General features: G+C 35.4%; 1 protein-coding gene across 2 annotated transcripts; it reads right to left on the bottom strand.

The window, feature by feature from the left end:
- Nucleotides 1-1,153: 1,153 nt before the first annotated feature.
- Nucleotides 1,154-22,733, bottom strand: Psmd5 (proteasome 26S subunit, non-ATPase 5). Of its 2 annotated transcripts, none has more exons than XM_003478838.5 (10): nt 22,521-22,731; nt 16,833-16,977; nt 15,837-15,950; nt 15,287-15,415; nt 13,492-13,601; nt 11,870-12,012; nt 7,386-7,577; nt 5,614-5,723; nt 5,170-5,310; nt 1,154-1,888 (listed from the first exon to the last, which is right to left on the bottom strand). In XM_003478838.5, exons 1-10 carry the CDS (start codon nt 22,694-22,696, stop codon nt 1,631-1,633), a joined length of 1,518 nt encoding a protein of 505 aa, XP_003478886.2. In that variant the 5' UTR covers nt 22,697-22,731; the 3' UTR covers nt 1,154-1,630. The 2 variants fall into 2 exon arrangements, with proteins under 2 accessions (XP_003478886.2, XP_005008009.1); XM_005007952.4 differs by having other exon boundaries at nt 1,577-1,888; nt 5,166-5,310; nt 22,521-22,733.
- Between the last annotated feature and the right edge of the window lie 77 nt (nt 22,734-22,810).

The raw sequence follows: 22,810 nt of genomic DNA, 5'->3' as shown, positions 1-22,810 counted from the left end.
GTTTTACAACATAAAAATAATTCTGGAGAGATGGTAGTGGTAATCACACATTTTGCACATATATTTAATATCATTAAAGTATACACTTAAAAGTGCTTAGAATAGTAAACTTTACTGTTATATATGTATAAGCATACATTTTTATGTATATTTTACCCCAATAAGAAATTAACATCATGAATGAAACTAAAGCAAAAGTCATTTTACCTTTTTTTTTTTTAACTTTTTATCGGTACCAGGGATCGAACTCACGACCGCCTGCTTACAAGGCAGGTGCTTAGGCCGCTGAGCTAAATCCCCAGCCCCCGTAGAAGTCATTTTAAAGAGAACATTTTAGAGCAGGAAAAATCTGATGGTAGTCTAATTAGTGATTATAACTAGAGAAATGGCCAAAATATAAACACAGAAAAAGGAGATCCAGAAATACTGCTGATAACCAAGAGATTATTCAGGAGTCCAGTCATTTGAGAACCATTTCTTATAGCTAAGGGATGGTTCACCTAAACTTCATCATGGTCTAAAAGAAACAGATCTCTCAATTTTAAAGCTGTTACTCTGGCAATGTGCTCATACAGAAAACCTCTGCACAGTGATTTGGTGTGCAAATTGTACCAGAAAACAGGTGGGCAGAATTGTCAATAAAAACTTAACCCTCTGTAAGTTAGTAAGATGGTATTCTTATTTATATGTGTTCTGACTCTGCACATTAGAAGTCATTATCCCTGTCTGATTACTCAAGATGACTATGAATCTGAAAAACCAATAGCAAAATCCTCAACAATGACTGATAGAACAGCTTTGAAGCCTTTCTGGTTGGTGTCCATTCTCCTTCCTTTACAACAGTAACATGGTACAATTTGCTGGTAAACAGCAAAAAGCATCGAAAGGACAACCATAATTATTTTTTTTCTTTTTAAATGGAGAGACAGGATATGGTTGCACTGACTCATAATCCCAGCACTTGGCAGGAGAGGCAGGATTGCCATACATTCAAGACCAGCCTGACCCTATGAACTACACAGCAAAATCCTCAAAATAACAGAACAAAACCCCTCCAAATTTAAAATAATAAATGAAAGAGGCTTAATTTGATTTACGACCACGAACATTTCTTATAAGGTTTATGTACTTTTTCAACGACACAACAAAAAAATTGAGATCTTATTGAAAGTATTTATTTTTCATATATAGAACATAATTTCAAGAACCCAAGACTTTGAATGAAAGTGGAATTACAAGATGAAAAATAACAAAAAGGAGAAAGAATTCCAAAATAATTTGGTTTCATATGGTTGAATAGATTTTTAATTAAAACCATGAGTAGATCCAAGAAAATGTTCTCAGAACAGAACTTCCATCTTCTTGCAAAGATTAAGGTAGCCATAAGAATCTGAGAAACATTTGTTCTTTTATGATCATGTTTGGTTCCTCTTAATGTATTCCAAACTCTTGGTTCCACTTTATATTTCAACACACAAAAGACACAATGTTGCAGATAAAGTTACATTTGACACTCCAAGGTATTCTGGGGGAAGGGACATCTCTGTTTTATAAAATATAGACGGAGGCAAATGTATTTGGAGAAGTGTTTGGTCAAAACATGGTCCTCTACATTGGGCTCTAAAAGAAATCAATCAGCTCCTTCCACTGCTGTTGTGGCAACAGGTTTCACATAGTATGGACCTTCACTTAGGTAAGTTCTAAGCCTCAAATAATTTGGGTTTCCAAAGATTTCTGCAATTGTCTTGGAATTGGCAAGTGCTTTCACCAGTTCATATTTGGCATCCTTTGAAGCTTTGTCATGCTCCACAGACCGGTCCATCACATACTCTACGAAGCCTGGACTGTTAAACATAAGTTTCTGAGCCCAGCGTTGGTCTGCAATAGCCTAAAATAGAAAAATAGAAAGTAGATAGAATAGAACTCATCTGGGCCTTTAGAAATTAAAATCTCTCCTGAAAACATGCTTAAGAAAATTCTAAATATTAAAGTTTTATTATACAAAGATGGTCACCACAGCGTGACAGTTACGATATAAATGTCCAATAATGAAGAAATGGTTAAATAAATTATGGTATATAACATAAAAAAGAAACAGTTTTTAAGTAGTAATGACAAGGACAAACCTGTTACACAAAAGAGCAGATCCTAGCTATATGCAGACATGATCATAACAGTAGAAAAGTGAAAGCAGAAACCAAAGAATGAATATACTGAAGACACTCTCATACATGCACACAAGACAGAATTTTTGAGAATGGTCATTATAGCATCAGTTGTAACACAAGCTACCTAAATCTTCATTTACATGAGAATGATAAACTGTTAGTATTCAATGAAATCTTGACTAATTGCTTCTTTTTTTTATTTTTAAAATTTTTTTTCTAATTGCTTCTTAGAAACAAAGTAAATTGTAGAATATAAGTAGTATGCTATTCATAAAATTTAAAAATATGTGAGGTACTGTTCTGTTTAAATACATAATATATAGTAGAAATACAAAGTCATGTATGACCTTACAAATCCTGAATTTGGGACAGTGACTATATCCAAGGAGGAAGGCAGGGAAGTAAGATTGGGCAGGGATAGCAAGGTACGACTGTTTACAGTATTTCCACTCAAAATAAATATTAAAACGAAATACAACTTTACGTGATTTTAAAAATTTCTACTTTGCAGTTTTTTCCCATTTTAAAATGATGGATAAACAACTTTTATATCGATTAAAATTTCAAGATTACATTAAAAAGACCCCTTTTAGTCTCTCTCACTTTTTTTTTTCTTTTGAAGACTGGGTAGTTCACGTTTGTTTTGAACTCACCTTAGAGCTCAGACTGGCCTCCAACTAGTAGCAATCCTCCTGCTTCTGCCTTTCAAGTGCTGGAGTTATAGGCATGAACCATCACTCCAGTGTAAACATTACATTTTAATAAAAAACAAATAATACGTTTATAACCTACCTTTGTTTCTCTCAGTGTTTCCACAGATTGACACTATAAGGTTTGCCTGGACTTGTTAGAAATTCAAGCTCTCAAGTTCTACTGATTAGATTCTAAGGGATCTCTAAAATTATACGATTCTAAAAGATTCCTTAAATTAACTATTTCAGGGTTCTGAAACAAAACAACCATCACAATCAGTAAATCAAAAATTCTGCCTAACAACTGTGACCAACTGTGACAACTAAGCAGAGTATAAAATGAAAGAACAAAAATTCAACTAATACCAATGCATGAGCCAAAATGGCCATCTTATCAATGACTACTTGGGTAAAACAGGCTAAAAGCAGATGTTCTTATGTAATGAAAACATTAATAAAAATTAAGGGAAAAAAAGATGTTCTTGAAGATAGGAATATCTGTCACTATATATCACATCCTTAGGAAGCCTTGCCTTTCCTTTTTCCTCCTAGTCTAGATGCAGCCTGAACCCCACTGTAACATTACGAAGGTGATTACTAGATTTCAAGGAGCACAGGCATCATGGTAACGGTTGGGGCTACAAATGTGAATCAGGTTATGGCGCCTATTCTCCTTAATAGGGTAAGAGATAATTAACAAACATTCTCAATATATTAAAGAGGCTGCCAAAAAAATGTATACACATTTTAGGGAAAGAAAAATAGTATGTTTTTTCAAAAGATGGTGTTACCTAGAGGATGTTATGTGTTACAGAAAACCTGCTATACTGCCAGCCCTTAGAGAAGAAATTGAAAATTCATGTGTGGCAATCTCAATGACCAAAGGTAACCCAGCAACACTTGGCCATACTAATACATGTCTGGAAGCTGACAGCCACCTCTTTGAGCACCCCTTGTAACTGCAGAGGCCAAAGTTAACTTGTATTAATCTCATGATGTGTCAATAAATTTAGTATTGGGCTGGGGATTTAGTTCAGCGGCATAAGCACCTGCCTTGTAAGCAGGCAGTCGTGAGTTCGATCCCTGATATCGATAAAAAGACACAAAAAAATAAAAAATAAATGAATAAATAAATTTAGTATTAAAATACTGACACACGTATTTCTTTTCCTGAGGTATGTATACTTTTTTTGGTGGATTCCGTATATAATTTGTATCACAGTTATAATTATATAAGTAATATTACAAATATATTTACTGTCTGGCTTCCATAATAGACAGGTATCTTCAGGAAAGGAAAATCATACATATGTTATTCACTGTTGTATCCCTTACACTTAGCAAAACAAAAACAAAAACAAACAAGCCTCAACAAATATTTGCTGAATGGATGAATGAATGAGGTGTACGAGCATTAGCACTGTTTATCCACATTCCTGCCAGCTTGCCAACACCTGTGGTACACGCACAACTGTCATCGGGCAGCTTGTATCACTGGTGGTATAAATGGACCTAATCACTTTTATCAACCTTTATACTAATAAAATAAAGTGCATAAATGGACCAAATCTAGTTAGTTGCTTAAACTGGAAGAATTACTACCCAAAAATAAATGTTAGTAGTATTTATACCAATTAAATATTATCACAAGAAGTTTATTTCATTAAAATAATTTTATATTCATGAATTTCTTTACAGCATTTTGTGCATAAACATGGCTGATTTATGCAGAGTTCACAAAATGTCATAATGTTTGGTTTTCCTGTGGCAGAGTAGCACCCATTTTTTTCAGATAGGCATGTATCACTAGTGGTTCAAGTTAGCAGGATGATTGAATTCAAATCAGGGCTGCTTGGCAGCAAGGCAGAATTATGGCCTGACAGTGACTGTGTTAACCTTGTTGGTCTGAGCAAAGCATACTGAAGAGATTTCTAGTTCCTGATGAGTATATAAAAGAGAAATAAAGAAGGTAAAGGAAGAGTGTTGGATACAGAAAATACAACAAAGGTCCAAAGATAATGAAACCAGTGGGCTGGTATCACTAGAGAATTAAGTGCCAGAAGAGAAATAGAGGAAAAGGCTCAAGAAGAAAGGACTTGGTGACTTGAGTGTGGCACATAAGGAGCTTGAAAGTAATTCTGTGATCCTACAGCACCCTGTTCAGACTCCAAACCTAATACCTTTCACTCCGCAGTCTGTTTATACATTTGTCTCTCTCATTGGCCCAAAACAGTAGAGAGGAGAAACAGAGCTATGTACTGGCTCATTATAAGTTTCCAGAGGACTCACTGATCCAACAGATTACCTACTGTGAACACTTTTAAGGCAGCACAATGCAGCTCAGGGAAGGGCTGATTACTGATGCCGCGGAAAAGCTCCAGTGAGTCTCGAGATAAAGAGGAAAACCAGGATTCTGTCATCCTCAGAAGGTCATCAGTCTGTTGCTCAGGCTACAGGACAGAAAAGGAAAATGTCATGACAAACTTAACATCTAGAGAAACTCACATACTAAAAAGTCAGGACTTACTGGCACTCAGTATTGAATTTGTTGTATGAGCTAAGTCTGGAAGGCTTCTCCCCAAACCCAGATCAGACCTTTCCTAGTTTTTGCTGGCTAGGGTGAAACAATCACTAGGGTCTCTTCCATTCTAACATCCTATAATGTTCCTTTAACTTAAACTGACTCACAACAGATCAGATTTATACTTTCAAATATGCCCCAGTGTCATTCATTAATTTTCCAATTTACTTACTGGTAAATACAGAAGAGACGCAATTGCATCCAAGCATCTAATTTTTAGTTCTGTAGAGGCATTCTTTGCTTGATGTCCTATTCTCATGAGCAAGCCTTCAAAGCGAGTTCCTTTGAAGGATAATGAAGATTTTTTTGAATGTGGTAAAATATTCATAACGTAAAATTTACCATATTAAGCATATAGTCGAGTGCCATTAGGAATGTTCACTCTGTTGTATAATCATCATTACTACATGTTAGACTTCCAGAATAATGTAAACAGAAACTGTGTATCCATTAAACAGTAACTCCCATCCCTCCCTTCCTAACTCCTGGTAACTACCACCCCACATTCTGTTTCTATAAATTTAACTAGTCTATGTACCTTATGTAAGTGGACTTATGCAGTAGAGTATGCCTCCCATGTCTCGCTTATTTCACTTGGTGCAGTGTCTTCAAACTTTGTACTGTAGCATGTACCACAATCTCATATTGTTACAAAGCTAAGTAAGATTCCCTTCTATGTATACACCACATTTTGTTTATTTATTTATATTTGATGAAGCATGAGTTCCTTTCACTAGTTTTGGTTGCAGTAACACCGGTATGAATATGGGTATATAAATATCTGCTTGAGTCTTTGCTTTCAATACTTTCAATACCTACAAATCAAATTATTGCATCATGTTTAATTTTTTGTGGAACTTCCATATTATTTTCTAAACTGCATCACCTCATATTTCCATCAGAAAACATAGGATTATAATACTAACACTTGTTATTTTAACTTTTTAAAAATTTAAATAATATCCTAATGGATATAAAGTGAAAAGTGAAATTTTTAGAAGTATACCTGCAAATAGCATGACTCCTAGAAAGTTAAACCAGCAAAAAAATATGTATGTACTCAGAGACCAACCGATAGACCTACAACACAATTATATGTAATGCAGCATATGTAAGGCAAAGTGTATAGGACTGCAATCAAAGGACCTGGATTTGAGTAGCAGCTGCCCCAGTCTGTATGATCTTAGAAAATTTTCTTAACTTCTCTGAGTTTCAGCTACCTTATCTGTCAAATGAGAATGACAATGGTATGTTCTTTACAGGACTATAAAGGATTATGTCATAGATGAAAGTGCTTAGGAAAGTATATATACATTTTTGCATTTGTTTGTTTTCAGTCTTTTTATAAGGATACTAGCTCCAATATACAATGGCATATTAATTTAACTTTCAATATTATTTCACAAGGTTCTTCAAGGTGCTGCATATTTTTTTGTGTAGAATTCACTGTGCTATTTTTGATACTTATGGCTGTGCCACAGAAGTATCTTTCTTAACAAAATCTTGTAACAAAATTTTGATTCCTTTCTGACAGAATACAAAGAAGTTTTCATTAACTATACATAAGAATTGTGAGAAGTAGTTGTTAATGCCCTTTTTATAAACAATTGGGGCCTAGAAAAATGATAAGAGTAAATATTCAAAGGGCTTAGGAAATGTTAGAACTAGAACCTGACAGGGTCTTTGTACCACGAATACTAGTCAAAAAGCTGTGGGGAAGAAATAGCATTGGGTCCTAATTGGTTGGTAGAACCCTAGACAGTATGAAGTAAAAAGGTTTTCAGTAGCAATAAATGCAAATTTAGAGATGAATTCTGTCACAGACTACTACCTGTAAGACTAGTTTCCATAAAGTACTTATCCCACCAGCAAATGAATTTGAATACTTTACCTTTGTCACAAATTAAGACACACCTAAAGAAAGCCCAGATAAGTCATACCAACCTGTTTTATGTAAAACCTGCTTTCCTTCAACATTGGATCCCAGGATTCCAATTGTGTCTACAGCTACACCAATCATGGTGGGATCCTGACTTTCTGTCATCTCAAACACTTTTTCCACAAAGATAGGATAACGCTCACAGATCTGCTGAGGACTATCCATGACAGCCAGGTTTCCAAAAAACTTCACAAATCCTAAAAATATATTTTAACAGAGAAGTAAGATTACAAACTAAGCGCCCTGTATTCTCATAACAGCAGTTATAAAACACAGGCCAGAAAGAAAAAAAAAGCTGGAGTACAGCTTTGCATAGAAAACAGGTATCATGAAGACATCTGAAGAACCTGTAATGTGTGGTTCTGAGAGAAGAGAAACCCCAGCGCATCAATGAAGGTAGGTCTGAACACCAAAGTATTGTTATGTGCAAGAGGGAGAATCAAGATTAGTAAATATAAATTATAGGAGAACAAGCTAAAATCAGTATTATTACTACTTTTGTAAAGACAGGTACTGTTATATAGTGCAGGCCTAAACTTGCAGTGTAAACCAGGCTGGCTTTGAACTTTTCACCCTCCTGCTTCAGCCTTTGGAATTGTCATTGGAGAAACTTTTAAACAGGTAGATAACTGTTTAAAACTGTTGGGATGGTGGCGAATGCTTATAATCTCAACTTGGGAGGCTGAGGCAGAAAGATTGCCACAAGTTTGAGGCCAGACAGAGATATATAGTGAGTTGAAGGCCAGCTTGCCCTACAAAGTGAAATACAGTCTCCAAAACCAACCGACCAAACAAACCCCCCACCAAAGGAAAAAAAAAAAAAGAAAAAAACCAACAAAAAATATTGGCTACTAAGCGAGTTCATCTTAGATTCTAACTCAGATTTGATGAATCTGTGACATACACTGTAAATGTCATTATTAGTATTTTTGTCTTTTCATTGAGCTTCTTAAAAAATGACCCAATGTTAGCAGAAAATAACAGACAACAGTGTGTGGCTCCCAGGGCACTAGACTCCATATCCTTAAGAGGGTTGTGATTATCCTTTTCTAACTATAAAAAATTTTTGGTGGTTCTAGGGTTGGAACTCAGGCTCTCACAAATGCTAAGCATACATTCTACCAAAGAGCTGCTTCTTGAGCCCCATATATAATGATACCTCAGTTGTCAAATGGCTCTAAGCTCAAACTTTCCAAACAATAAAGTTTAAAAAAAATTCTTTTGGTGTTCACAATTTTGCTCAATAATTGAACAGAAAATCTAACCTGAAAAAGTCTGTCTGGGCTGAGAGGAAGTCACATGTCAATTCTTGACGCATAAAGAGGTGACGCTTCAGTCTAAGCAGCCCTCTCACCCTGATGAGATAGAGCACTTCTGTTAGTATTTATGTGTTAAAACATTGAGCACGGTGCTTTTTTTGTTTTTCATATCATAATCATGGCTCTGAAGAAAGTGGTATCAGCAGTAAAGCTAAGAGGAAAACAGAACCATGATAGAGTTAAAGAAAGAAATCAATAAATTTGTTAAAGTCCTGAAGAAATGAATTTTCAAGCACAATTTTTGGGCCTTGGACCCAATTATTTGGTTTTCCAATATTTTTTATGGGGAAAATATGTTCAGTTCTCAAACTTTTTGATGCTTGAACAGGAATGTGGAATGAACTGAATTTGGGGCTGGGGATTTAGCTCAGTGGCTTAAGTGCTTGCTTGGTAAGCATGAAGTCATAAGTCTGATCCCCAGTACCCACATCCCCAAAGAAGAAAAAAAGAATAAATTCTGGAATGAACTGAGTTTGACAACTGAGGTACTGTATCACTGTACAGTATTTTGTGATAAGGTCTTGCTAACTTGCCCAAGCTAACCTTGAATTTGCATTCTTGTTGCCTGAATAGTTAAGACTCCAGGTGTGTATCACTAAACTCAGTATAACTTTCTGAATTGACAAGAATTTTATATATATATATATATATATATATATATATATAGTATATATAGTATATAACATTTTGAAACATGTATACATTGTGAAATGGTTACTGTAGAGGAATTGTTAGGAACATGATACATTATTAACTTTAGTCAATGTTATACTTCCTTCTAACAAATTTTGTATCTTTTAACCAACAACTACCCAACTCTACCCCACCAGCCCCTGTGATTATACTATAATCTCCACTTTTTTTTTACATTTATTTTTTGATATCAGGAATCAAACTCAGGACCTTGCACTTGCTAAGCAGGAGCTGTACCACTGAGCTGTATCACCAGCCCTTCTTTATGTCATGAGTAATTCATGAGTTCAATTTTTTAGATTGTGTATATATGTGACATCATGTGGTAGTCTTTGTGTGTTGCTTATTCCACCTAGCACAACATCCTGTAGGTTTACCCATGCTATTGCAGGTGATAGGATCCTTGTTCTTAAGGCTAAAGAGTGTTCCATTGTGGATATAATACTTATTTTCTTTGACTGCTCATCCATTAATGAGCACTGAGGTTGAATAATGCTTCAACTAACATGGAAACATAGCTATCTCTGACATAATGATTTCATATCCTTTGGTTATAATACCTAGTAATGGCACTAGTTCTAATTTTACTTTTTTGAGGAACTTCTACTTTTTCTCATAATCTTATGTAAATCTTTTTTTTTGGGGGGGGGGGCAGGGTCTCACTATGTAGCTCAGATTGGCCTTGAACTTGGAATTCTCCTGCCTCACCCTCCCAAGTGCTAGGCTTACAGGTATGTGTCATTATACCAGGTTTTTTTTTTTTTAAATCTTGGATCTGGTTATGTTGCCTAGAATAGGTTCACACTCACAATTCTCCAGCCTTAGTCTCCCAGAAACTGGGATTACAGGCTTCATATAACTGTTAATATTGTTATCATTTATCTTTTATGATATAAGCCACTGTAAAAGGTCTCAGGAAATTTTTCATGTGGTTGTTACCTGCATTTCCCTGATTAGTAATGTTCAGCATCTTTTAATGTACCTATTTGGCATTTATAGTCTTCTATTCAGATCTTCTGCTCAATTTTTGAGCTGTTTTCTTGCTACTGACTTGTGTTCTGTGTATATTTTAGCATTCATTCTTTACTAGACAGTTTAAAATTAGTTGATTCTTTGTTCTGCTGGTATTTTTTTGGCTTTGCAGAAGTTTGACAGAATCTCATTTGTGTTAGTTTTTCTTGCAAATGCTTTTGAGGGTCATCTCTAAAAATGTTGGCCCAGACAAATGTCATCAAGGTTTTCTCTTATGCTATCTTTTCCCTATTATGTGTTTTTGGTCACTTTGTTGAAAACTGATTAGCCATAAACCATTGATCATGAATTTATTTTTGGACTTTCTATTCTATTTTACTGGTCTTTGGGTCTCTTTATTAGAGCAGTATGATGCTGCTTTAATATAGGTTTGCAGTATATTTTAAAGTCAGGTAGTGTGATGTCTCTGCTCTGCTATTTTCACTCAATGTTGCTTTGGCTATTTTGGCTTATACACAAACTTTAGGAGTTCTTCTTTTACTTCTGTGAAAAATATTATCAGAATTTTGACAGAAATTTCATTCAATCTGTAAATTCTTTAAATGATAGTATGGACACTGTGATAGTATTAATTCTCCCAGTCAATAAACTCAGATATCATTTCATACGTATTAACAGTATTTTAGTTTTCAATCTATTGTGTAGATTTTTTTACTTTCTTAGCCAAAGTTTTTCCTAAGTATCTTTTTCCTTTGGGATGATATTGCAATAGAATTTTCTTGTTTTCTATTTCAGATAGTTTACTACTGGTCTATATAAATGTTATATTTTTATATTGCTATTATATGACGCAAATTTTATCAATTCATTTTTTAGCTCTAATGGGCTTTTGGTGATGGCTGCAAGATACTCTCTACATTAAGATCACATCATCTGCAAACAGCAGCAATTTAACTTCTTTTCAGATAGGGATGTCTTTTATTTTTCTTACCTAACTGTCCCGGCTAAGACTTCCAGTATTATGTTAAATAGAAGTGGTGAAAGTGGGCATCCTTTTCTGTTTCTGATTGTTAAGACCAGTATTTTTAACTTTTTGCTGTTAAATGTGATGTTACCTTTCACTGTGAGATACTGTCGTTCTATACCTAATTTATTGGTAGCTTTTCACAAAAGGATATTCAGTTTTCTCACATGCTTTTCTGCATCAACTAACACAATCACATGGGTTTTATTCTTCATTCTGTGGTGTATCACGTATACTGATTTATATTATGTTCAATCGTTCTTGCATTTCTAGGATACATCTTACTTGATTATGATTAATGATCCTTTTAATGTATAATTGACTTTGGTGGGTGTATCTTCTAACAGTAATCAGCTCTAAGGAGAACTATCCTTAGACTTCCCTGATTTAACCCAGAAGTAAAACATACACTGTCAAAAACAAACAAACAAACAAACAAACACCATACACAGTCATTTCCAGAGGCATCAGTGTCTCTTACCTGGCAAATAGAAGCTAAAGAAAGGGTCTGAATCTGCCCCAACAATTATGTTAGAAATTTGGTCAATTATTCCTTCTTGAGCAAGGTACTGTCGCCCATGAGGGGTATATGCCAGTGAGGTCACCATCTCTATACAGGTGGCCCTAAAAGGAAAGGACAAAATCAAGATTTTCCATATGAACACCATGTTTTAAAAACTGTTTTCAAGTAAGTTATCTTGTTTAATTTTTTCCACCAAATCTGAAAGGTCCATACTCCTAGCTCTTTTTTTCAGATGAGGAAACAAGACCTACAACATTGCAGTGACTTACATGGAAGCACACTTGTTATATCAGGTAGAGTTTAAACTTTATTTCTATGACTTAGTCTTACGACGTAAAGTTCACTACTATTCTACTGTAACACAGCTGATTCTTTTTTTTTGTCTTTTTCCTTTTTATCGGTACCGGGGATCAAACTCATGACCGCCTACTTGCAAGGCAGGTGCTTATGCCACTGAGCTAAATCCCCAGCCCCAACACAGCTGATTCTTAAGGTAATTTTTTGGTTTTATTTTGAAATGTCAAATACACAAAACTAAAGGTAGCACAATACATTACTATGCACCTATAACCTTGATTTTATAGTTGCCAAGATTTTACTTTTAATCTTTCTTGCTTCATTTTTTGCTGAACTATCATAAAGAAATCCTAGTCATCTTATCATTTACCTCTGCATATTTCAGTACAAATATGTGAAGAAATATTTCCTTACAGTTACACTTTCATTATCATATACTAAATTAACAATTCCTTGGAATCATCTAATATCTAATCATGATCAAAGTGCTTCAAATAACCAAAAACTGTATTTTTACAGTAGGGTTTATTCACTGATTACTTGGAGTTTTTTCCTATGCCCTTGTTATACTAAAATAAATGCTTTGAGACAACGTAATTAATAACTGATTTATTTATATGTACTAACAAGTTAAATCACATTTAAAGAATACAAGATAATTAGAGAATCATGATAGGACCAGGGATATAGCTTAGCCACACAGCACCTGCCAGGCAAGTGCTAGGTCCCGATTTGATTCCCAGTACAAAACAAAAAACAAAAAACAAACAAAAAACAAAACCAAAAAACAAACCCAAAATCATGATAAAGTTGGGTGTAGTAGCTCATGCCTGTAATCCCAGCTGGAAGCTGAGAAAGGAAGATCACTGTGAGTTCAAGAACAGTCTGTGCTACACAGTGAGTTCAAGGCCAGCGTGGATTATATAATGGGATCCTATTTCAGAAAACCAAAACTAAACAGACAAACAAAAAACAAAAAGAAAGTCCTAATAAAAGGAAAATTTAAAATATATACACAAAAAGATAATTGTAATGCTATTATAACATCAAAATACTTGAAACAAGAGGTGCCCAAAAGAGAAGAAGTTATTAGTAAACTGTGGAATATCAATAAGCAAACATTTTAGCACATATTAAAGGGGAATTGGGGAACAGGGAGCTGGAAAAGATTGGAATTCACACTCATTTGAGGACCTACATCCCTATCATGGTAGGTCCCAAGGTCAATTCCTGATTCTCCAGAAGAGGACATTTCACTTTAATAACTCTCTTAGTCAACACACCTGACCAGTACATCTTCACCAGTCAGCTCTCTCAGGAGCTGGGTTACTAATCCACTCGTGGTACAATACTGTAAAGATTCTGGTGACACAGAAGAAATCTCTACAATTAGCTGAAAGAAAACAGAAAAAGGAAGAAAGGTCAAATCATATTAAAACTTGTTAGGTTCATTTAAAGTTAAATACGGAACTAGGTACATTTTGAACCCCATGAATTTCTAAAAACTCCATTTTCTCTAGGAAAACTTCACTGAACATATAAGGAAATACTGTGGTATCAAAATATTCCATTATCTCTGAGTATATCTGTACTCCCCCCTGAAACCATCGATCGGGGTATAAAAGCTTGAATCAGCAAGAACAGATGGATTCTAAAAACCACTAATTCAGTAAATGTGGCTCACAGGTTGAGTACTTGTTTATATGTATAGGCCCTGAGTTCAATCCTTAGCACCACGAAAAGAAACAAAATTCATTCAAGCATTGTGAGTCATTTCTTTATTCAACAATGAAGGATTACAGAAGGCTTACTGATACAGAAAGGACACTGGAGGGTTTTAAACAAAGAAGTGACAGAATCAGATGTGGAATTTTTAAAGATCATTTTAAAATATACTTTAAAACGTCATGCTGTTTACCTGTCAAGTTCAAAAAGAATGTTAGGGGAAAAAAGATCATTATGATTGTATGTAAAATAGACCAGGGATGACAAAGTGGGTTGGGGAAGACTAGGCTGGACACTGCTAAGTTATTCTAGGGTCATGTGGCTCTGCCAATGAAAAATGCCTGGATTTAGGTAAACCTGACACAACATGATGACTGAATGGATACGTGAAAGAACAAGCCCTTTTGACAGAATGAGTCCAAAGTCTAACAACCAATTATGTGGACTTCGACACAGGGACATTCTGTTGCCACTGTCTTTTTTATGAAGGAATGTGGTGGATCAGAAATTTAGTTTAGGGATATGAGGCATCTAGAATATATCCACTAGGACAAGTAGGTAGTGGACATGAAGGTCTTTCTTCAGAAGAGACATCTAGGTTGGAAGTTTACATTTCAGAGCCATCATCACATAGGCGAAAATAAAAGTGCCCAGGAGGTGGTTGTGGTGGTGCATGCCTGTAATCCAGCTCTCTGGCAGACATATAGTTAGGTTTGAACCTGGGTAACTTAGTAAGATCCTGCCTGAAAATAAAAAACAAAGAGCTGGGAATATGGTTCAGTGCAAAGGCCCTAGATTATACCTCATTACTGAACAAAAACAAAAGAATGAATAAAGACTATGGTGAAAGCAGGTGTTGGTACTTTACCTTCGTGAACTCTGACAATTAAAGGCTCAATAGAGGATAATGAACCATAGGAAAGAAACAAGGAAAACCAGGGTAGTGTGGCATGAAAGTAAGAAACTGTTCTGAAGAAGATTTAAGACTGTATAGGGTTCCATTTTGAACATGTAGGCAATTAAGGTACACTCTTGGATCAGAAACTCTTGGGGTTAATAACAACACACAAAGTTTACTATCAGACTATATGTAGAAAAGCTAGTGGAAATAAGAGCTATTATTTTTCTCATGACTACTAACTTTTTTGGTCTGGTTTCAAGGCTCTTTTAGTATTTACATTGCATTATAAATTTTTTTATATGACTACACCAGACACAGAGTTGGGAACATATCTTTGCATCCCCAGCTGGGTATATAGGGCCTAAATACTGAAGAAATGGATATTAAGCCATCTTGCTTTCCATTACAAGTTTACTATATCCTGCTTTGTAAGAATCACAAGTATGCTTTACCTCATACACTCTGTATCGAACAACATCATTTGTTTTCATTACATTTTTCAAATCATCCAACAGATTGCTTTCAAATAAAGCTTCAAGTCCAGCTTGTGTTAGTGACATTTTTGACAGGGATTTGATAGCCTTATAAGGAAAGAAAAAAAAAAATCTAAGTTACAAAAATAAAGAATATCTTTTATCTACTTATGTGAAAACTAGTGCATAAAATACATTCACCCAATGAGCATTCATTATAATTAGCTATTGGTATTTACAACAGGCAAAGTCAAGCAACCCAATGGAAGCCTGACAGATAATTAGATATCTACATCCTAGAAAATAGAAGGGGTTCACTACTTTTATCTTTTTTTAGTATATGTGCTGCCAAAGTGAGCACACTATTATTTATCTGATAATCATTTATTTACTAGCACCCTTATAAAATTAAAAATCAATTTACCACAAATCATCCATTCTAATCCTTCATCTCTCTATTCAGAAACCATTTTTGACTTTAGGAACTAATATTTCTGCATATTAAGTTGAAGGTTCTAAGAAAACTCACTGCTTTAGCTACAGATAATTTCTCTCCACCAATGCAATAAACAATTTGTTTTAGTAGTTCAGCATTATTTAGAATCTCTGTAACAGCATCAGAATTTTCAACAATTCTTTCAACCTGAAAGGAAAAAAAAGGCAATCATAAACACTTCCAAGGCAGAACAAAATGTGAATACATGATGGCCACATTCTTCAGTGCCCAATTACCCAAAGTTAGTGATTACAGCCATAAGACAAGTTGCTAAAAATTCACAATGATTCAAATTTATTAAAGCCAAATATATCTATGGTGTGGTGACACTTTTAAATGAAAGTAATAAATAAATGCGTTAACAATGGAGCTAGATCAGTGAGTAAAAATGAGACCAAGTAGGCAAAGAACTGATTACCATGTCTAACACATACATGGTCAGTGAATAAATTAAATCCTCTTTCCTTTTTATTGAATAAACAGTTCAGTTAACAAAAGGAAGACTACTAGATAGTCTAAAGAAAACTTCAGTTCCTAACATTTCAGTAAGATCATCCTTAGTAGCAGCTCTTCACTCAAAAAGTAGGATGTTTTGGTTACCAGGATAAGAGTTACTATCTTAGTTTGTGGACTTATTGACTTGTACAATAGCACTTAGTTCATGGGTACTATAATAGCACCATTGAAGACAGGGAAGCAGTTTGAACACTGGGAAATCTTTATCTTTAGGAGCTACTTGAATAAAACCCAGATTTACCTTGGTAATTCCAAGAACATATAACACAATTCCTGGCATCAAAGAAATTCAGTCAATATTTAATTTTTATTTATTTATTTTGGTCAGTATTTAATTGAGTGCATGATGGAACATTTTACTTTAGCCTGTATTTTCCAGGTTATAGTTAGGTAGACACAACAAAATAGAATAAACATAGCCTAGGGAAAGAGACTGGTACCCAGCACAGGACTTGGCCTAGAACAGCTGGTTAATGTTGGTACCTTCTTATATGTGCTAGTAAAATTTCATACCTGGGACAGAGTGAGAATTTTTACAGAATCATCTGGGTGTGTCAGTCCCCTCTGTAGGTCAATCTTGAGGTTCCTGGCCACATGAACTGGCTCCAAAGCTTGAAGCAATCTCTCCAGAATGGATACACACAAAGCATTCTGTTCTCTAAAGGAGACACCATCCATCTCATTAGTTCATGTCTTGCTAGTTCATGTCTCAAACTAGAACTAAAAACTAACAATGGCTGACACTTGGCTCAATAGGGACTTCTTCCGTCAAGGCTCGTCTTCGAAACAATGGCTTCCACTCATTCATTAGACATTTGTTAAGTGCCTGTAATCCGCAATATCTGTGTTGGGTTACAAAAGATAATACATTCTATAATCCCAAGGAGCTCAGTCTAATAAAGATACAGAAAAATCAGAGCAACTATAGTGCAGTAAATACTATATACTAACTAGAAGGTATGAGAATTTAAAAAAGAATGTAAGCTATAGGAAAGGCTTTCCAGAGGGACAATGCCTAAACTAAATTGTAAGAAAAAGTGGGTGTGATCTAGAAGAATGGTGCTCCAAAGCAGAGGAAATAGCAGCACATGAAAAAGCACAGAGGAATAAGACACAGTGATATTTTCAAGGAAACACATGGAGCTTGGTATGACTAGGGTTAAGATGAGATTAGGAGTGGAGATAGGTCAGTAGAGACCTATCTATGGATTAACCTATCAGGGTCAGAGGAAAAGGCAAAAGCTGAATGAACAGGAAAGATGCACAGAACCAGATTTTGAGGTTTTTGTATCAGGCGTGGTTTTGGAATTCTTACAGGAAACCAATGGCAAGTCATGAAATGGCTTTAACACAGAACTTACTCGATGAGACAGATGATTTACAGAAATCATTCTATGCGTGGGAATGTAGCTCAGCAATAGAACGTGTGCAAGGCCCTAGGTTTGATTCCTAGCACCTCTACACACACACACCATCACTGTCCAGAGAGAGAAAAAATTGTCAATTAGAAGGCAATTGGTGTGGAAGGGATAAAGGAGTGTGTAGGAAAATAGCAGTGGCAATGGAGAACAGGGAAAAGAAAATAGTTAATAAAGAGGTAAATTTATCAGTATTTCATGACTACTAGATACAGACTCATTTCAAGAATGATTTTCTTGCCTCTTACTAGACAGTATAAATTCACTAATATACTAATGGGAGTAAACAGTCAGTACAGTTAGTTCTGTTACTTTTTAAAGATGGTTAATTAAGAAATACAAATCAAAAGCTTAAAAATGAACATTTTTTTAAGGGATTCCACTGCTTACATGACTCTACAGGGATAATTAAGAATGGTTTTATACGCAATATAATTGAAAACACATTTACACAGAAACCTGTTCATGAATGCTCACAGCAATGGAAACAGTCTAAGTGTTGTGTCTACCAAATGAGGAATGGATAAATGCAATGTGTTATAGCCATACAAAATTTTTCAGTCACAAAAAATTAGGGAGGAAGGAGGATGAGAAGGGGAAAGGGATTTAAAAGAAAAAAAGAAACAAGCTGTATTATATATTTCCCACTCCCCAAGATGAATGTAAATTATGTAGTACAAATATATACCAGTAAACTAAGTTCCTAAATACATTTTTAAAAAGGAAGTACTCATAATACATGTTACAGTGGAACCAACTCTGAAAACACGCTAAGAAGCTAGAAACAAAAGGTTTCTTTGGAGGACAATAAACAAGACAAATTCACAAGGGATATAAAGTAGATTCCTGATTACTAGGGACCAGGGGAAGGAATAGAAGAGAAATGGGAACTCACTGCTCCTGGGAATGGGGTTTCATTTTCTTTGTTAAAGAAAAACTGTGAATAAAGCTGAGCAAGGCAATGAGTGTATGCCTATGATCCCAACCACTTGGAAGGCTGACAAGCAGGATCTCCTAAGCGTGAGAGTTCAAGAGCAACTGATCAAAACCTGTCTTAAAAAAAGTGATACATAACATAAAATTCACCATTTTAACAATTCTTAAATGTACAATAAGAACATTCATATCACCATTGTCCATCTTTTTTATCTTTGCAACCTGAAACACTGGAGCTATCAAATACTCCCTCAACTCTAGCAAGCACCATTCGACTTTCTCCCTAAATTTTGAGTATTCTAGATATCTCGTATGAATGGAATCATATTTTTCCTTTTATATTTTATTTCACTTAGTATAATGCTTTCAAAGTTCATTAGTCAGCATTTCTTTCATTTTAGGCAGATACACACATTTTAGTTACTCATCCCCTTTTTGCTTTAGCTATTTTAATGTTTAATAAAATCTCATTGTGAGTGTATTTCCATAATGATGACATGACTGACTAATGATAAGACTCTTCACGTACTTATTTGCTCTTCATATATCTTCTGGTTTAAATCTTGTAGCCAATTTTTATAATTTTTTTTTTTGTACTGGGGATTGAACTCATGACCTCGTGCTTGCCAGGCAGGCACTTAGGGTCCTGAGCTAAATCCTTGACCCTTTTAGCCAATTTTTAATCAGGTAGTTTTATTTTCTGTTACTGAATTTGGTGAGTACTTTATATATTCTGAATCTAAGACCTTTTATCCGATATAACCTATATAAAGATTTTTCTCCATTATGATTTGTCTTTGCACTTTCTCTAACTGTGATGTTTGAAGAGTAGACTTTCTAACTTAGATAAATTGCAATTTATCAATTTGTTCTTTTATGGAATACACTTTTGTTGCTGTCACAGCAAAGAAATCTGTCAAACCCAACATCACAAAAAGTTTTTTCCTATATTCTCTTCTAGAAGCCTCATAGCTTTGGATTTTATATTTGGGTCTATAAACCACTATCATACACTATTAGTGGGAATGTAAAATGGTATAATCACTTTGGATGACTATGGTAGTTTCTTAAAAAGTTAAACACATACCTAGCATAGTACCCAACTATTCCATTTGTGAATATTTACTCAAAGAGTAAAGAAACTATGTTTATGTAAAGACTTGTATATGAATATTCTCATAAGTGCTATCTGTAATATCCCCAAACTGAAAACAGCTCAAATGTTCACTAATAGGGAGGATGATAATCACATTTGAGTATATCTAGAAACAATGGACTATTTACAATAGACTCACCAAGAAAAAAGAATGAACTATTCATTTATATGTCACATAGTCATATACAAAATGTTTAAAAAATAATACATATGGGGCTGGGGATTTAGCTCAGCGGCATAAGTGCCTGCCTTGTAAGCAGGCAGTTGTGAGTTCAATCCCTGGTACCAATGAAAAGGAAAAAGACAAAAAAAAAAAAAAAAAACCATACTGAATGACTGAATATGTTACACGCCTCCCCATATACCAGTCAAAACGCTAACAAACATATCTCTACTGATGCAAAGCAGATCACTGGTTGCCTGTCTAAAGTGGGAGGGATTACCAAGGGGCATGAGCAAGCTTCTGGGAGCAAAAGATATGGTCACTATCTGGATTGTGATGACAGTGGCATGAATATACACATATGTCAAAATTTGTCAAATTGTACAGTTTATTATATGCAGTTCACTGCATGGACATTATAAAGTTTTTAAAAAAGCAGCAGCAGTAGGATAAACAGCATAGTGTACAAATTTCACACTATGTTTTATAATCTGCTTGTTTTCCTTTCACATTATAAAGTTATAATCTTAAAACTTAATTTTCCTCATGAAAACTGTTGAGTCTAGATTTACTGTAGCTTTGTGGTAGAATGTTTGCTTAACTTGTACTAAGACCCTGAGTTTGATCTGTAACATGTCATTAAAAAAAAAAAAAAGTTGTGAATTTGTATACCCAAGATCAGAACTTGAACCAACATACAGCAACCTATGTGACTTAGCCAGGATAACTGCAATATACCTGGTGACTGCCAGTATACTATCCAGAGAATTATTATTCCTACAGTACATATCCAATTTAAGTTGCTCTGTCTTTAAATTTTCATTAATTTTTTCCCCCTAGAACATTACTTCATCATTTTGCAAACTGTCTTCCTCAGGAGTCATTCTGGGCACCCCGTCTAACCTCCATGAGCCTCATCGTGTATCAAGCATCTAGGGTATTTCATGTGTCCTAGGAGGGATGCAGAGATGAACAAAGTACGGCCCCTACCTTTCAACTTTTAAGGAACTAAAAACCAGAAATACACACAGATCTATAACAAGGCAACTGTATCTAGAATACTTAAAAGAAATAATGATAATGTCCTTTAGGAGATCTGAGGCACAGTCACTTGGAACTGGAGTAATAGAGAGACAACTGAATACTGTTAGGAAAATGCAAGTCATGCTCTAAGTAATGTCAGTGGTGTTGCAAGGTCAGCAAAACAGGTGGAGTAAAGGGAAAAGATGAGGATGGAAAAGTAGGTGGTAATACATAAGACACGATTTCACATATAGGAAAGGGAAACTGGAATGATTTGAGCCAACTATCCTAAGAATTTCACTGCGGCTAGAGGATGGGAAGGACTAGTTAGGAAAGGAACCTGAGAGGTAATGACAGTCACAACTACAACAGACCTAGCAAGAGAGACAAAATAAGACCCTAAAAAAGAGAACAAATCAGAGATATTTTATAGGTAGAGCTTAATCATGGATTTAAGGAGGGGAGAAACTCATAATAAAAATGGCAGGAATCTTAAAAGGCCAGAGCCAGGGGAAGATGCCTTAAATCATCCAGTGTCAACTTAGCAATAGGTTTTTTAAAGTAGAAAGGTCATTTTTAAATTATGGATCACAAATATTTAAAAATTCCTTTAAATGGTCACATTATCAAATACAAAAGTTTTAATCGAACATTATTGATGTGTATTAATAAAAATATAAGTTATTGTCCTAACATTTTAATTTCCACTTCCATATGAGCAATTTGTACTGTACCTGTGCAGACAGTCCCATGCTGTACAAGCTATACAAACCTTGAGGGTAGAGAGTGAGATGAGTGATGTAGTTCATTTTTAAAATTATACGTTGTGGGATCATAAAATTTGCGATTTCGTTGAACAATGTATAGTTGAGATCTTTCCATATTGACACCTACCTCAATATTTTAAATAGTTGCACAGTTACACACTGTCACATAACTTCTTTTATAATTATGGGGTTTCTTCGCTGCCACACACCATCGGTTATGAACATTGCTGTATATAAAATACGTTTTGGGGCTGGGGATTTAGCTCAGCGGCATAAGCACCTGCCTTGCAAGCAGGCGGTCGTGAGTTCGATCCCCGGTACCGATTTTAAAAAAAAAGATAAAATACGTCTTATGCGCGTATAATCTGCATTCTTAAATTCTAAGACTCAAATTAAAAAATTTAAAGCAATTGAGAAAATTTAAAATATTGATTGATCCTGTCACATTGCCAGGACAGGGAAGAGGAAGAAATTAACAGTTTTGTAGGTGGGCAACCTTGCTGCTGCTTTTTTTTCCAATTCCTGCTCCGCGATAAATCAGTGAGGCCAGGCGATCAGGTCTAGTCAACTCTCAAAGACTGGCCCTGAATCTCAGCCCTGGGTCCTTCCCTTCTCTGCAATTTTGCCTAATTTCTGCCTGGCAGAAAATTAGGAAAATGATTCCCTCCGCATCCACATAACCTCGTCATCATACTTGGCGATACTCTCGCCCATGCTCCAGCTTCGAGGTTCTCTTACCGATTGTTCTCATTTAGCAGGCAGAAAAGGGGGCCGAGGTGCAACTCCGCCGCCTGCTCTCGAAGCTCGCTGAGTGGTACAGCCTGTATCACCGATTGCAGCGCACGTAGCTCCTCCAGAGGAGCTTCTAGCCGTGCCACTTCCCTCAGCAGGGACAGCACCTGAGCCGCCATCATGCCGGCTCCTCCCCGCCCACCTAGCAGGTTCCCGGGTAGCTGCTCTAAATTTCGCGAGATCTGGGGAAGTAGCCGCTCTTCTGATCTGTAAATATCGCGAGATGGGGTTGTAAA

This window comes from Cavia porcellus, unplaced genomic scaffold, assembly GCF_034190915.1.
Source record: "Cavia porcellus strain 051 isolate PalLab524CR breed Dunkin Hartley unplaced genomic scaffold, mCavPor4.1 scaffold_1, whole genome shotgun sequence".
In the NCBI taxonomy this organism is placed as follows: domain Eukaryota; kingdom Metazoa; phylum Chordata; class Mammalia; order Rodentia; family Caviidae; genus Cavia; species Cavia porcellus.
Note: the sequence above shows the minus strand (reverse complement) of the source record. Positions and strands in the feature narration are given on the sequence as shown.